At 34.2% G+C, this 18,284-nt stretch overlaps 2 protein-coding genes across 2 annotated transcripts in view; both read left to right on the top strand.

Moving 5' to 3' along the window:
• The window catches only part of LOC124367963, a 443,446-nt gene that overhangs the window by 396,040 nt on the left and 29,122 nt on the right, over window positions 1-18,284 (top strand). The window lies entirely within an intron of this gene.
• Window positions 4,885-8,014, top strand: LOC124367962. Its single transcript, XM_046825196.1, has 3 exons — window positions 4,885-5,223; window positions 6,371-6,472; window positions 7,871-8,014. Exons 1-3 carry the CDS (start codon window positions 4,954-4,956, stop codon window positions 7,934-7,936), a joined length of 438 nt encoding a protein of 145 aa, XP_046681152.1. The 5' UTR covers window positions 4,885-4,953; the 3' UTR covers window positions 7,937-8,014.

Genomic DNA, 18,284 nt, shown 5'->3' with positions numbered 1-18,284 from the left:
AAAGGGAGGTAAGGGGGGTTACACTGTTCACTACTAAAATTGAGTAGAAGTCGATGTTAAAGGGTATAATGTTCCCATGATGGTGATTCCTCAGTAAGATAGAGTTGATAATGTACGAGGTAGAAGCTGTATGTTTGGCAAACAGGGTGACAGATCTCGTGCCAGTAGGTACTCTGAAGTTGGCGCGTTCCCCTGTAGCCGAGTAAAATCAGCCAACCTCAAAAAGTGTTGTTGGATGCTTTTCTTTCAGTTTTCAGGTAAAGTTCTGGTGGGGCGACCAAATGACAGAGCAATATTCGAGATGTGGGTGCAATAGGGCACAGTAGATAAGTTTAAGAGGCTGGATGTCATTAAGGCAGCGTGAGAGTCCATAAATAAGACCCAATACCCAAACAGCCTGATTGCAAATGTTGCGGACTTGGACATCGCAATTATGAGATGAAGTTAAGGTCACTCTTAGGTCTTTGACAGAGGACTCTCTGGAAATTACACTACCCTCTAATGAGCAGTCATTGGTCTAATAACCAATAGTGGAGTAATTTTCCTATGGAAGGTTATTCTTATTGACATTTAGGGCCATACTATTACTCTTGCACCACTCGTTCACAGAGTTTAGGTCTTCTTGAAGAGTAAGTGAATCCTGAATATCAGTAATTTTTGGTAGATCTTCAGGTTATCAGCAAAATGTATGGTAGCGTTGTTTAGTCGAACTGCAAACGTTGGTCCTAAATGGGAGCCCTGAGGAACCCTAGAGGTGGTCAAAAATGGAGCTGAACGGAACCGCACTTGATGTTTTTACCCTGGAGGTAACTGGAGAACCTCTGCAGCACGGGACCAGCAAAGCCATATGTCTCAAGGACTAGAAGATGATGGTGCACTCGATCAATTGCTATTGAAAAATCGAATTTTAGGGGCCCTCCATCCGCAAATGCGTCAAAAATGTGAGTCTGGAAGATTGCTAGATTTATTGAGGAAGATTTACCATTCATAAAACCGTGTTCATTGTTATCAATGAGATTATTGAACTTGAAATTGATCTTGTAAGGACCAGCTTTTCAATGATATTTGCCAAAACAAATAAAATGCAACAGGTTTATAGTTCCGTTTGTCTCCCGCGTAACCCTTTTTTAAGGGGTGCGATAAAGCTGATTTTCCATATGTTACGAAAAACGCAGTCAGATAAAGCTATGTTGAACAGATACGTAAGCAGAGTAACAAGGAGGTCATCATAATGTTTGATGACAGCCGAGGAAATAGTTTCTTGTAGAGGCCTAGTATAGTTTTTAAAACAAGCTCTAGATAGCGTGCACTCTGCCCAGACGGCAGCAAATTGGCTGTAAGCCATTTGATCATGGGAAAGCTTATATTGTTTATGTAAAATCTTCTTTAATATTTTCTATTGTTTCAGCTCTATTGATCTAAACCAAGTGGGGAAGAAAGATTGTCCAAATATTTTAGTAGGAGAGTTTCGTACAACACAGCTGCTCAGAGTGTTTAAGAGCGCCTCAAAAGCGAGTTTATGTAACCAACACCGATAAACTCTTTAAGGTCGATATTTACATGCTCTCTGGTAACAATATGGAAATTGTATTTTCTGACATTAGGCCCCACAACGGAACATCTGTGTAACTGGATATTAATGATGGATGGTGACCATCTTCCAATATGAGAGGATCGTAGTTGCGTGTGACTAAGGCTTCACTATTGGTAGACTGGATCAGATCCAGTATCATTCCACGTTCGTTGGTCACATTGCTGAGCTGATAAAGTTCATACATTGCTGCCATATTGGAAACGACTTGAGTAGCATGGCGAAGTTTGAGAACGAGATCCACGGTTGTTGACCTCAGGGAGATGGAAGTCAAAGAATGTGTACAGAAGAAAAACACTGGATACCACGGCTTCGTCTAAAGGATTTATGTACCACTGTTTTACATGTACATACAATAATAGACGCATACAGTATATATGTAAAAATTCTATAACAAGAGTGCTTAAAGTTTATGATTCTTATGTAAAAAGACTATTCTTAGGCAAAGAGTTGCTGTTTTAAAAATGTAAGGACACTTTGAATATCATTGTGAAGATTTTAAATTTAATATAATAAATTAAATTTGTATTAAGTATTACTAATGTAAAAAATGTAAAAACTAAATATGTTGACTAGCAGCAGAAACAAATCCAGGATTATTGAGATAACATTAACAACAAGAAAATTAAACCAGAACAAATTTTATATTTTTAATGTAATTTCAATATTGCGAATACAAAACAGTTTTATTTTACAGATGAATGAGATGATGGTGTGGTGGGCTGACGCTGTGATTCATCGACTCAGACTTGTAATATCTATTGAAATGGCGCTCAGTTTTAAACTCAAGCCATTATCAGCAGAGGCCAATCTATTTATGTACCGTACTTGTTTTCAGATATATTAAGGAGAATCCAACTTCACACAAATACGAAGTCGTGAAAGGAAGCAAAATTTTTACTGCTCTATCTGCGAGGTCACAGTAGTCTTGGAGTCTTTGAATCCAAAAGTCGATGACAGTAGTTTGGTTAAAATCTTTTTCATACCTAAATCACAGTTTAATTAGAACAATTTCTATTTTTCAGTTGTTGAAAAAACTGATTACTATTTTTGTGATATCACAAAATAGATTTTGATTCACATATTAACATTGAAGTTATCTGGAAAGTACTTGCACAAAGTTTCCTTTAAATCTTTACAATGTTCACTGGTGTCACTTAATGGTGTGTTACTAATTAAAATGGTGGAAAAACCTTTAACCCAGTTTAAGTAACTGTGACAGATGAGTTGATTTCATTTGATAACTGATGGATGGCTAACTTCCACAGCTAACGTATGGAATCAACGTTAAATGCTGAAAATAAAAACAGTGACAGTGAATTGGAGAGGTGTAAAATATTTAGTTATAAAGATGGTTCAGAGAACTCCTACTTAGAAAAGTTTCCAATTTTAGAATCTAAACATCTATCGTTCATTTCAGTGATTATGTTTGTCCATAATGTATGTGGAAAGATGAAAATTTTTATAGTCTTTCTTGAGTACTTAAAACATACTTATGACATTCGTGTTATAAATACATGGTTGTTTTAGCACATGTGTATGAGCTACTAAAAAAGTTCTTTAAACAAATACAAATGTGTCGTAGGAAATGTAAAATTTAATTAAGACGCTAACTTTTCTAGTTTTATATTTGCTGTATACAGACAGCGGTGTCCAGATGAATTGCTTAAGTTTTAGAACAGACCGTGGCTCAATTTCAGTATTACAACGTTTAAAAGTGCCATTAGGATTGTATGTAAAATTATTATTTCACATTATTGAAATATAGCAAAAAACTTAACTAAAAATTTACTTCTCAAAATGAAAGTAGTCTATTTCTTTATTAGTTGGCTGTCTTCGAAAATTTGTAATATTATTTTTCAATGCATTGTACATTTTGTGAATTAAGATATTTCAGTCTTGACGGGGGTAGAGATGAGTGTTGTGTATTTATGTGAAGTTTTTTTTCTTTTCAAACAAATGAATTTACAATGAAAAATACTGCAAAAGTTTTAATTTTTGAATTAATAACGAAAGAGATTTAGGGGAAACTTAAAAAAGAAAAATACGTTCTTTCGATCGACTTCAAAAATTAAGTATGGTTTCCAATTTATAATCTGTATAATACACCTCTATAGTTAAGATAAATAAGTACCAATATGTGGTCTTTTTATTTATAGACAAGGTAGGTGTACGCCACGCCACATGTCGTCTAATAGGCTTTACTGTGGTGCATACAAATTATTGTCTATAAGTTATGTCCTCCTCCATAGACTAATGGTTATAGACTCGGGTCTCTAACCGAGAGATCACGGGTTCAAATCCCGGGGAGGTCCAATCATGTACTTTGACAATAAAAACCAGTGAACATCGAGGCCGGGTAGCTAAGACGCTGAGGCTTAAATGAGAAAAAAACTGTCTATAACTAATTCCATTACGCTACAATGTGTTACTATGTGATAAGTTAAAATACCATATGGTTGTAAGTTTGGTTGTATTGGTTAAACAAGAGCATTAATACAGATGTGTGTGGTGTGGTAGGGAGGAGTATTTAGATTAGTTCTGAGGACACGTAACTTTGATGGTTACTGTGCAAATAATTGTTAACTGACCTCTCACTCCACGGATGGTCACATCAAGGCAATGAGACAAACTTAGCTATGGCAGTCCAAAACTCATTTTCCTGTACCTCAGTTTATAGGATGTGATGATTTATCTATTGTATACCCAATACAATCAAAGATTGTACTCAGTTTGTTTACAAATTTAATTATTCTGCGTTTTTTATCATTGCCAATATGGTTACCCATAAGACCAATATACAATGTTCGCTAACGCCCAGCCTAATGGAATGGAGTGGCATGCACCATCATCAAACTAGATGTGCTTATATAGAAATGAACCTTCAAGAAAATTTCGATTACATTAGGTCAGTTCGTTCTAGACACATAGTGTGGACAGAAAGACAGAAATTAAAGCCTCTCGAATTATAGGCTTCGCTAACGCTCAGCGAACCAATAAGTGTATTATTTAAAATCGCAATAAATAATTGTAAAATTATTTATTAATTACTCCATGTTCCTGAATAAATTGACTAAACTAGCCAATTAGTTTAAAACATTATTTTGCTCAATACTCTAAGTACCGTATTGGATTAGTTCAGTAACACATATTGTTTTAGAACGAGTACATGGAAGAGTCATGTCAGGTTTTAGTGGGAAAGTGGCTTTCATAGTACGAAAAATCTATACAGTCGGTAACATTTCACCACTTATGATTGTGTTATCTGCTCATATAAAAGGACATATTGGTGACACCACTTTACACATCTGTCTGCAGATAATCTGACGAGGCTAGTGACCCAGCTTATTCTGGCGGCAGCCATGTTGCAGCCCAAGTTGGAAAATCGTATGAAATACGTAAATCGCAACTGCTCCAATAACATGTTTACAATCGGAAGCATTTCTTGGATTTTATTCGTTCTATCAACACTAGTCCTAACATGCACAAGAACTACGACAGTCGAGATATACCAAGCAGATAACGGAACTGTGATTGTCTCCAAGAAATCTCTGTTCGACATCACCGAGGATAAATTTAAAACAGGAAAAGCGTGTCAGGAAATTCCAAGCAAAAAAGAACCGTTATTTCAGGTGCGTACTCAACCACTGTACTCTAGAATTTAATAATTAATTTGAATATAAGTGCAAGGTGAAACCATATCTCAAATGACAAAAAGATGTGCTTGAATATTTCAAAAAGTTATTTAGTGACATAATTTAAATCATATTTAAGATTGTGGCACTATGGTTAGCTGCTGGTCATGCTACTGAAGCTCCACTCTTAACATGGGGATACAGTTTATAAATAGAAAGTCGTTTAAATTCCGTATATTTTTCATTCAAAAATTCATATTTCAGTGTCCGAATGCTAATGAATTGTAAGTAAAAATGCGGTTATCTGTAAATACTAACTATTTATAACCTATATTCAAAATAGAATGTATGAAAAAAACTAAACTAAACCTAAATTATAAACAATTAGTATTAACAATTTTTACAATTCATTAGCATTGGGACACTGTAATCTGAGGTTCTGTAGAGCAATATTTATGGATTTGAGACTAATTCCTATTTATAACATAGTTTTAAACTTGAAGTTCACGTTGAAAATGTATCCTCAGATATGTAGCCAGCAGCTAATTAATTAATGTGCCTTCTAAATAATTAGAAAAACCCTTAATATTTCAATAAAATTGAAACACGTACCCACAAACACTGTGGATGCAGCGACAGTTTAAAACTATCAATATAGTTACAGCCAAAAATTGTGTTTAAAATAAAAAAAATGTACTTTTTACAATTATTTTGGTTTTTACCCGTACCAAAAGAATTGTCTACTTATCATATTTGTTTCGATCTATAGAGAATGTCACAGAAAGTGAAAGATGTCAATATGTTCAGTATAGCTATGAGAAAGTATAACAACTATGAAGTTATACAATTTTGCTTGACACTTCTGGATACCTAGGTCAATTAGATTTTCCAGAACCCTAACACCATCCGATGTTTCAATGGTTTGCTTCTTAAAAGATTACAAGAACAATCCCTGTACTACTTACAACATTCTATTGTATTCTGTAATTACTACAAATACTGTGCAATAAATTTCAATAAGCTTCAGAATTAGCTGAAAGCAAGTTGCTTGTTATATTATGATTCTACGAATCATTCGTTGTGTAATAAAATAAATTGTTCTATTATTTCAACAACTCTGTTTGAAACGGTACTGTTGTTTCAGAATATGACAAAAGTGAGAAGAAAGCCACGAATTGTCATTTCCCGTGAATCGGCAAACATTTATCTGACAAAAACATACAAGTTGGAGAATGAAACAGAGGAGGTAAGTTCGATCATAAATAATTCTTATTTCGATTAAGAACTGGCAAGTAATCCTTATGTATAACCACAAAACAATTAACTAAATCAAATTTTAATATGTTTCCAATCCACTGTTAATGCTGTCATTATTAACATATTTCTGTAGTAAAAACCCAGCTGTGACGAAGGTGTACAGACAACCCTAACAGTTCTCAATAAAAAGTTAATAAAACAATAAAAATGTCAATAAACTGTACCATTTGAAAAAAACCAATAATTACATATTTCTTAGTGACTTATTCTGATTTGGTTTTGGATAAAATAATGACGTTCCTCTAATCATTTTTCAGCTTTGAGCTTTCAACAATGAGCTTTATTGTTTGCATTTTTAAACAATTATCAAGTTCAAATTTGAGAATAATTTTTTGTTGGTGTATACAGTTTATACTATTGGTACATACTAACCGATTAAAAAAACCACACCGAGTTAAAATAATATTGTTCTTCACTGTTCAAATGTACTCGTCTTGAATTAATGTAATAGACGGCAAGTCTATTTAAAACTGGCAAAGTATTATAATTCCGTTTTTTTTAAACACTATCATAGTCCTCTATTTCAAAAGAACACAAATGAAGGGACATCAATGATCAAAATAGATAAAACTAAAAGACTATACCACTCATAGCAGCTGACAACTGATTGTCTTCATATATTCTTATATTAAAGACTCATTGGGCAAGACAATTTTATTTTTTTAATTTGTTCGGAAAAGATGGGGAAAATGTTTAATTGATTTGTATTGCGTTCCTCGTCTGCGCTAAGAAAGCGGTAATGTAGAATCCTCACAGAATCTCATTAACTGTTTCATAAAACTGTTTTGGACATACAAGTAGCATATGGATTCCCTGCTGGATTTTGGATCAGTGCTCTATGTGATAGTGGAATGTTCAATTAGTTTTATCTGTAAAACAGCAAATCACTTAAACTTCACTTCACAAAAAAATTAGCTTGTTCAAGGTCAATCATTACTCACTTTACAATATTTAATATTTTCACGTGTTTAAAAATTTAAATACAATTTCGTTTCAAACAAATTGTGCATATTCCTTATATCAATTTAATTTTAGTTATCATGAAAAGCCATGTGACCTTTGCAGAAAGTAACTATATACTCTATAGTTAGTACTCTATAGTCACTATATCAGTGCATTTCTTTTACCAAATAACACCGATAAAACACTAAATTCATCACATAAACAAATGGTAGTAACCTTCTATTTTTTAAAAAAATATTTTCTAAATATACATGACAATTAATAGTTATTACATAATTGAATACTCTAATGGTTTAAAATGAATATCAGTTTCTGTATTGTATATTTATATTGTTATATTAAAACAATCCTGTTTTTATTGCAGATTCTTTTCCCTGAGCTAAGTGCAAGTGAGTGCGCAGTTAAGGAGTTTATCAAAGCAGTGAAGTAAAGAGCCATTTTACTCCATGTGTTATTTTATATGGCATCAAAAATATCTACAAATTAAAATTATTAACTGTTTCATTTACCAAGGATAGTTTGTATCTATACAGGGTTCCCACTCAATCTTAATCATCAAATTCACGGCTCTTACGGTACAAAAATAGTGATTTCAAGGTCGATAATGTTGACTGAACATACGAATCAAAATAGAAAACGTTGGTGTTTATTTTTACATGGAAATCGATTTCAGTGTTTAGCGCCAAAACACGCCACTGGCGAGTGTAGTGCCCTAGGACTCAGCACTTTGGCGTCTGTTGCCGGTCCTCGCGTAACTCAGCTTGAATACAGGTGTGTTTCGTTTCTCAGACGCGGCGAAATGGTGAAACCATTTAAAACTTTTCCTTTTAACACTAACGATGTCGACGATTTGTGCACGAATGGACGGACAGATGAAACTAAAAAATACGAATTGATTTTTGGTCTTGACTACGACACAAGCAGCAAGGGGCGTTAGCGTCCAACGGCATGGATTGTTAAATAATAAGCATTAAGGGGGCATAAATGAACAAAATTTGCCACTTACTTGTATCATATCAGAGCCCTTACTATTAATCGTAGGAGCGATTCACACGAGCGAGAATTGCGCAAGCCTAATAATCACGGCAACTCGCGATAGTCGGTCCTGGCGCGATTTAGAGCGGTTTCAAAACGATGACGGAACGCAAGTTTCGGCGTTCTACTGCGATTCAAGTTCCCCTTCCCCCCACCTCATTCAAGCAGTAGTCTCTTGCTGAAACAACATCAATTAAGAATAATTATTATTTTGTACAATGCTTGGTTGTTTCGTGGTTTAAGGCGAGGCAGAAGAGTGGCAAGACAATTATTTATAGTTGGCCGATCGCAACATGCAGTCGCAACGATCGGAAACAACCCCCCAGCACTAGAATCGCAGCCAACGTACTGCATATGTGGGAGCATTAAAAGGATCCAGAGGGGCTGCCAGTCGATCGCCGATAGTAGCGGACGCTTGTTTCCTTGGAACATGAATGCTGGCGTGTTCGACGTAGATCTGTTTGTAGAAGAAATTATGAAAACCATCTTGGACGTCACAACTAATAATGTTTCGTAGCAATAAATATTATTACATTTATTAATTAGTCACTAAAATAAATATTAGTTTGATATTATTTTTATATAAGCATAATGATATATCACAACTTGATAAGAACACTAAAATGTAAAAAATTACTATACACAAAATTGACATTTTAAAAACTGAAAATACTAAATTACTTATTCCTGCAGTTAAGTAGAATCGTAATCCCACTACTAAAAATGTATAAAGGTGAATGTTAAAATAAGAAATATTTATAAAAACAAAAAGTGGGCCTTAGAGAATGGATCGATTATTCGTGTAGACTATACAATAATTATTTTCTTACTTACGTCCCAAGTATTTAAATATTAACCCTTTGCACTTAAGAGTAAAATTTTAGGTCACTACCAAAAACTCGGGCCTCTGTTGAACAAGTAATGGCGAAAACCTCGGACCTTTTTATCAATTTTGTAAAGATTTTGTTAAAAAATTGGGTACTTTGGGATTATATCGACCACACCAGTATGAACACAAAAATATAAATTTATAGAAACAAACATGATAGAACGAAAAAACAACTCTTTAATTACAAAATTACAACGATTATCAATTGTTAATGGGGTCAGATTCCGTTATATGTCCCCAACGCTTAAACTTTTTTCATTGAACTTAGAACGTTATAAAACGATGTAGTTGAGTAACAGAAACTAACATTCCATGAATCAACAAGCATTTCCAGGTATTGTTGTCGCTGTTATCTTATCTTTCTCGAGAATCCCGATTACGGCAGGCCGAGCGGCATCACATGATTATTTAAGTTTTTTGCACGGTACATAATTGCCTTTCCATTACAATTCAATTTATATTTCTGATCAGCCCCTCTAGAATTTGATATTTTACTGATAGGTACTACCTCAAGGGATGTTTTTCTTTCGTTGACATCAGCGCGGGGCAGCACCGAACCTGCCGAAGCCCGCGTTGATGGCCGGAGGCACTCGCATTTTGGGTGGCGGAGTGTGATCAAAAATAAAAACAAGTTTTGTGTGTTTTTTTTCAATAAAGAGTTTAGTTTTTGTTTTGGTAATGTTTGTTTTTGTTGAATTTTTGTGTTTGTAGAAATGTAGGGGTAAAACACGGAAGTACAACAAAGCGACGCACCAGCTGAACGGGCGGCGAGAATCACATTATCTACTAGACCGCTCGACTCTGACCTCTGTCTGAGAATGGGGAGGGGTTTGCGATAAGACAATTCCTGTTTTATATTGACGAAATATTGTTCTACGCTAATATAGTTATCAGTAGAAGCAACATGTCAAATAACGATTCATGTCTGGGTGTGGTCGTGGTCGGTATAATCCAAAAGTAACACAAATTGTAACATTTTGATTTTAGCAGATATAGTTATAATTGTTGTTTTGTTTTATTTCTCATAAAATTATATATTGTAAAAAATGTAAAGGACCCTACCCATTGTAAAAATGTTTGTATTTGTAATTACCTTGTTTATATACCTTTTATCACTTATAAAAAAATTATGGTTGCCTGTAAAGTCGGTTTTACGGGCGAAGATTTTACGTGACAACGTCTTTTTCTCGGTAGAATATTTATTGATATGAATATTATTAAATTGCACAATAGGAACAAGGAATTGAATGAAAATAAGAATTGCACAAATTTTAACTATAGAAATATATTTTGTTTACTAAAACATTGTACATAATTTGAAAATTAATTAAAATTTGTTATTGTAAATGGTAAAGTTGAATAAAACATTTACTAAAATTGGAATTTGAAATTCTTGCTAAACACAGTTAAATTCTAACTCCGCGCGTGGTGATTGGTCGGTTTAGTTCGTTTGTTTGGTCGCACTGTTATGACAGGTTAGAGGTTATAATTTGTTATTTTAAATGTTTGACTAGCAATACGCGCTGTTTCTTCTCAATCGACTGAATTACGATTGATTGCAGAGTGATTTAAACTAATAATTTACTTAACACTATCAACATTTGTCAATAGTATGACATAACCTATAAACTCAGTTTCTCAACTTTTGTGTCAATCTAACAATTAATCAATCAATCATAGTTTACGATAATGAAATATCAGTGTACAATTATTTACCTTTATTGTTGTAGTTGTTGTAAATGACGAATCTAAGCACTCCACATTTTCACGAATAAACATAGTTATCTGCTTTATCCCGTGCGGCGGACCCACTGGACGGGCATCGTAACGTTACCGGGCGTTACACTTTTTCATGAGTGACTCCGAGCCGCAACCTAATTTAAGACGTTGTCACGTCAAAAAAAGTATTTACAAAAGTTAACTTTTAGCTGTTATAACTAAAAAAAATTGGGTAAATATTAAGATCAGCGACTACCGCTCCGATCGCCGTAAGGTTTTTCGTACTAACACAGGTTAACGTAATTTCACCGAAAAAAATAGTCCCGATTATCGCTAACATATAAAAACCAGTTTTACGGCAGTACAATGTTGGCAATACAAAACACATAAATAACAAGATTTTCGACTATCAAACTAAAAACAATGGCCGACCATGGACGTTTTGATGAATTGACAGTAGCCACGTGACAAACAGGAAGGTTTCCGATTGGCCGGACGGGTCACGTGACCTATAGGACGGTTTCGATTGACCGCCAGACGTACACAAACAAACCCACATGGACAAGGAATAATTAGTGAAGTTATTGACATGGCTTGCGATGGTTCTTGTCACACGCTAAAAAGACCCTAGCTTGCCTATTCAAAATTCAGATCACGCGATGCTTGCCCGCTGCGCAGCGCTTCGCGCTGCTTGCTCTTTTAGAAAAAAAATTAACTCGAGCTTGCAAAGTCCAAGCCCAGATCACGCATGACTGCTTACACACACAACACTCAGACAGAACTAACGCAGGTTTCATTACCGGCAAAAGATAAGCGGCGTGCGTTTATTACTGATAAGATAAGACGAGTTTATACTAGAATTAGTACATGGACTACTACCCTACGAACTAATAACACCAAAAAAACGAATAAATGCATTGTCAGTCAGGTTTTTCAAATTTTATTTTATCCAAAAATTTTTTTTGGGGGGGGAGTAAACGGCTACGGCGATAATCGGGACTACTTTTTTCGGTGAAATTACGTGCCCTACGAACTAATACCACCAAAAAAACGAATAAATGCACTGTCAGTCAGGTTTTCTTAATTTTATTTTTTCCAAAATTTTTTTTTTTGGGGGGGGATTAAACGGCTACGGCGATAATCGGGACTATTTTTTTTCGGTGAAATTACGTTAACCTGTGTTAGAATGCAAAAAATTACGGCGATCGGAGCGGTAGTCGCTGAGCTTAAGATTTACCAAAAATTGATTGACATATAAAATATTAGTTCCTTACATAATTGTAAACAAGTACATACAATTTCATACACTTACCTTTATAAACAAAACTGTTATAGGCAGTTTTTTAATATCCGACGATTCCTCCAAAGTGTTATTTGTCAAATGATTGAATACATTTTTACCAGCGTCTTCTTATTGGAAATTCTAAATGCTTAATATATGATCAAACACTCCAATAAAATGAAAAAGTTTTATTTTGTGAGGCCTTTCGTGCTCAAAGCTTTTATTATTTCGCTTAACTCATTTTACCCTTCTATAAAATTTACTTGTGAAATAGAACATAACAATCAACTCCCATTTCTAGATTTATTAATTACAAAAAATACAACTGGCCATTTTGAATTTGACATATATAGAAAATCAACACAAAACGACAGATTTATCCCATTTGATTCATTTCATGCCCCTTCACAAAAAAGAGCAGCTTTTCACAGTTTAATCCACAGGCTCTTACATACCCCTCTATCAATTGAAAATTATAAAAAGGAAGTAAAGAAAATTAAAGAAATTGCATTATTTAATGGTTACAAAATTGAAATGATTGATAACATGATAAAAAAGAAAAAGAAAATTATTGAAAGAAATTCTAGAACAACTCTCTATCAAAACTAAATGCAAAGAACCTGAAAAATGGATATCTGTGTCTCACAAAAATTTAACTACAGAAATTGCTAAAAGTTTTTAAAACACATGCCAGTATTAATGTATCCTCAAATTCCAAAATAAAACTAAAAAACATATTAGGAAATCCAAAGAATAAAATAGATGATGATGAAAAATCTGGAATATATCAAATTAATTGTGACAACTGTAATTTAAAATATATTGACCAAACAAAAAGGAAAATAAAAAAGAGAGTAAAGGAACATAAAGCATGTCTGAAGTATCAACAAGAGGAAAAATCGGCCATGGCGAAACATGCACTTCATACTGGACACTGCTTTTAACAAGTCAAATTAATAAAAGAAGTCAAAAACAACAAATTCCTTGATGCTTACGAAAACTATTTTTATGCAGAAGAACCAAAATTATCTAGTAAATAATGAGCCTAGACCTCTACAAAATTCACCGTTACTGCCTTTAATCTAATTAAATATAAATTTTTACATATACAGTAGACATAGTTCCTGGCCTTTAAAACCTGATCTCTTTGTATTTTTCAAGACATATGTTTTTATTTAAGTCTAAATTGTTTGTATTATTACTTTACTTTTATTTCAGTTATGTGGGGTCTGACGATGTGTTCTTTGAGCACGAAAGGCCTCACAAAATAAAACTTTTTCATTTTATTGGAGTGTTTGATCATATATTGAGCATTCAAATGATTGAATATTTACTTTAATTCCGAATCTGATATGTTACTTACAAAAAATCACTCAGATCGTTCACATAACCCACACCACTTTCAACAACATTTCTAAACAGTGTATTTACGCTAACAGGCGAAGCTCGGCGAGTAGGCCGTCCTTCATCAGATGATTGGTTACTCATTTTTGACACAGAGACGACAGAGTACTAGTTACAAACCAATAATTTCAACATTTAGCTTGAAAACATTTCGGAATTAACCTTATTTACTGAAATATTTTTTCAGACTAAACAAAGCAACGAAGAGATCAGCTGTTAAAGTTGGGATCAAATCAGCTGACGAAAAAAGGTGGAAGTTGACAAACCTTTACAAACACAATGCAAAACTACAAAATTACCGCCATAGAGTATAAAGGTTTCGCATCCAACTATTCAGCTTGCGTATATCGTAAATTTACCGATAGTTTATAAAGCCACAATAAAGGATTTACCAAAGGTCCGACATTTCGGACGTCGGAGTGCAAAGGGTTAATAACATTTATTATTAAATTTTTTTAGTAGTGTTTAAATCAGATTATGAATCGGATTAAATGTAGGAGAAATCAAATTACTTATTTACCAAATTAAAAAAGTAATTTACTTCTTATTAATTTAAGCTAGAATATAAAGCAAGAAGTTTATATATATTTCAGTAACATTTTTCACAGAAAATACATTGTATAATGAAAATAAAAACGATAAAATATTTACATCATGTTTTACAAAGAAAGTAAGCCAATGTTTACGAGTTGTTAAGCATAAGATGGACTCCTCTCCAACCAAATCCGCCAAGATCCATATTTCGAGAAAGATTGGCACGTCCACGAGGTTCGGCTATCGACTGCGACAACTGCCACTGTAAACCGTAATGCTCCCCCAAACACTACTGCGTCACCGGAACAGAGACACGCCGCTGTAGGCTGCGACATGGTGGCGATTGTTTACGATCGTCGCTACTATGCGCAGCAGTCGGCCAGCTCACGCTCGCTCGAGTAAACCGGTCCACTTTATCTGGTTAAATAGTAAATCGCGCCAAGACCAATCACCGCAAGAATTTAGCCAGGAAAACATTTGGGAGAGTCCATACAACTGATATTTTACCCATAGTGGACATAGAGCAAGGCCCCATTTTTTTTGTTCCTCAAAAAGTTCTTGACCCGTATCTTTGTTGAGAACGATCTTTCAGCAGTACTTGTCTGCAATACTGAATTGTTAAAATAATAATAGTTTGCTAAAAAAGTAATTAAAGATATTGAAAATTTGGGAGGGGGGAGTCCGACCCCCTCACTGCCTACGTCTTTGAATCACCGTGATTAGGCTTGCTTAATTCTCCCTCACGTGTGAACTGGACCTTACGACACAGTCATGGCGACGATGCATATTGATTCATTTACCCACAAGTTGTAGAGATATTCACGGTTTGTACAATAAACTCCCGGCTTATTTAAGGTTTTTTTTCCACGGTGAACGAAATTCACGGCTTAATGACGGTAGGGTGGGGACCCTGCATGTACATTATATAAAAATCTAATGGTGTCTGTCTATGGGTTTGTATTACTCAACCATGTAAAAACTAATGGAATATGGACATTCTTTGTCTCTGGTTAACATATAGACTTAAAAATCTCTCCAGGCTATGCCCCATTGGTCTTTAAAGTTGAATTACCACAAATATTATTAATTGAGAGCCTGTCAAATGTAACCAACTGTTGAGTAAACATTGTTTTATGGCAGCACAACTATCTTTAACTAATTTAACCACTATTTTCAATGTCTACATTTTTAGTGTGAAAGCATGGAGTAAGCTGGATAGTGACAACACTTCTTTATTTTAACCTTTTCTGTAACCACTGCTAAACACAGTGAGAAAACATTCAGATATGAAAATTGTAGTAAAAATATACTTTTGTTTTAGCAAATATTAAGTACTAGCTGTTTCCCGCGGCTTCACACGCTTTTCTTAAGCTTTACCCGTGTATGATCACTTCTGGGCCCACTGAATTATATTATATTATTTCCAACGTTGATGTAGAATTTACCTTGTTGTCACGATCAAGAAAATCGGTGAAAATTGTATGTTTATAGCCATTGTTCACGTACATGTACATTATTGTAGTGTTCTAGCACTCAAGCTTTAAGTTCAACCATAAATTTATTTTAAAGACAAATATATATCAAAACATTGAGCGTTCAAATGGTGTTTGGTTATTTAATATACGTAACTGTATCGTAATTGCAGTTTATTATGCGCAGGCGCTTTGATAACTTTTATATTTTGCAGCACCGACAGGTGGTGACTTACATCAATGGGCATAGCACACAAACCTTTTACGTGGAAAAATACATATACATACAAATTTTTCAAAATGATTGGTCAAATAGTTTTCTGAGTCTATAAAGGACATACACACAAACATTCATTTTATATATACATAATGTGTATATATATATATATATATATATATATATATATATTTCAGAAACTATGTTCATAGTGAAATATCATGGGCGCGCTTTGCTGCGCATTTCAATAATTTTTTGCAAAAGTTGCCCGCGGCTTCGCACGCAATTTCCCGTTGAAAACAGTACACTATATTCACTTATTCTTTTTCTATCACATTCTAAACATTGCTGAGATAATTGATAGTCGTTCCATCGTGAGCCTCTTGGGCGTATTATGAAGGTATGTACCATATTCCTGCCTCTATCTAGCTGTTACCCACGGCTTCGCACGCAAATCTTAAGAACCGAAGTCCTTATATTACTTAGTAAATTTTTTTTTTACTATAATAAATTTTAGATTAAATTAGTTATATCTCCGATGCCACGATTGAGCTTGCTTTGTTGTCTCGATCGAGAGAATATGTACACACGGAGTTTTGAGAACCATACTTCTGTCAAAAAAAACAACTAAGGTTGATTTTATAACATTCTTTATATTTGTAGCCAACGTAAGATAGTAATTATGATATCTGCATTACTCTTCTGATCAAGCATGAGCATGGTTTATATTAAATAAATATTGCAGTTAAAGGTGAATTTTTACGTCAAATTTGAATTGTATTATCTGGATAGTAAAGTCTATGTTTAACAGTGATTGCAAAAAACAGTTTAAACAAAATTTGTCGTTTCTCTTAAGCTTACTCTATGCTTTAAAACTATAAGTGTAATATATGTTTACAAAGAACAGCTGATTAAAAATTTGAAAAGACGTTAACATATGTTTGCTGCAATGCATTTCTTATGGGTATTTCTGTAACCAGTGGGGCGGAATCCTGAATCGGGAAAGGGATGGGCATAGCTTATAAACCTTCTCCGTGGAAAAATACATATACGTACAAATTTTCATCATGATCGGTCCAATAGTTCACGATTCCATAAAGGACAAACATACAAACATTCATTTTTTATATATATAGATGTGTGCAAGGTCAGTTCTGTTATGCAAATATCAAAGATATAGTTACTATCTAGCTTTTATTCATTAAAGAATGATGTAAACCCCATTTTAGTTGTTTTTTGACAGATGTAGGCTTCATATTTCCTTGATCAGAGAAACGAGCCAAAATCAACGATAGCACAAACACTGGACCAAATCACAATGGCCATAAACAAACTTTTAATGATCGTTGCAACAAGGCAAACCGACATTGGCGTCGGAAATATAATTCACTCAAACCAGAATTTTCAATTTTTTGATTTATTTTTTTTTAGCAAACTATTATTATTATTTTAACAATTTAGTATTGCAGACAAGTACTGCTAAAAGATCGTTCTCAACAAAGAAACGGGCCAAAAATTTTTTGAGGAACAAAAAAAATGGGGCCTTGCTCTATGCCCACTATGGGAAAAGTATCAGTTGTCTGGACCCTCCCAAATGTTTTCCTGGCTAAGTTCTTGCTCATCCGCGTGGAAAGTCTAAAAAATTGTGTGAAGCTGTGGGTTACTGCTAGAACAGTATTGAATAAATTTAGCAGGCACTTTCTTCCTTTATGTCCTACCTTTGATTGATAGTAGTAGTAGGCATGGAGCTTGCCTGCATCAACTTAATATCTGCAGCGTTATTAGGAAGTAGAGGGACTCTAATTTTATGAAGAATAATGCTTCTTTATTGAATTTCTAGCATAGTTTATTATTCCTTTAACAGATGTTCCGAATAGTATGTAAAATATTATAATAAATTAACAGTGTTAAAGTAGACCCAAGAAACTTTTGATTTATTTTCTTCTTCAGGGTTGCTACAGGAGTCCAATAATGAAATTCCCTGACTTTTCCCTGATTTTCAGACCAAATTTTTCATTTTTCCTTGACTTTTTTCGACGCAATCCCCAGGGTTTTTGGCAATTAATGGGTGGAAAAAAGCGGTGTTGAGGCTAACAGGGTGGCAAATATAAAAAAAGCAAAAAAATAAAGTGCGTCATCTGCAGGCTTGGACTCAGCGCGGCGGCAGTAAGTTTATTTGTGTAAAGGGATTTTATATTTTCCCCTGACCAACGTCGAAATTCCCTG

Source organism: Homalodisca vitripennis, chromosome 8, assembly GCF_021130785.1.
Source record: "Homalodisca vitripennis isolate AUS2020 chromosome 8, UT_GWSS_2.1, whole genome shotgun sequence".
Classification (NCBI taxonomy): domain Eukaryota; kingdom Metazoa; phylum Arthropoda; class Insecta; order Hemiptera; family Cicadellidae; genus Homalodisca; species Homalodisca vitripennis.
This window is presented reverse-complemented; position numbering and strand designations above follow the sequence as displayed.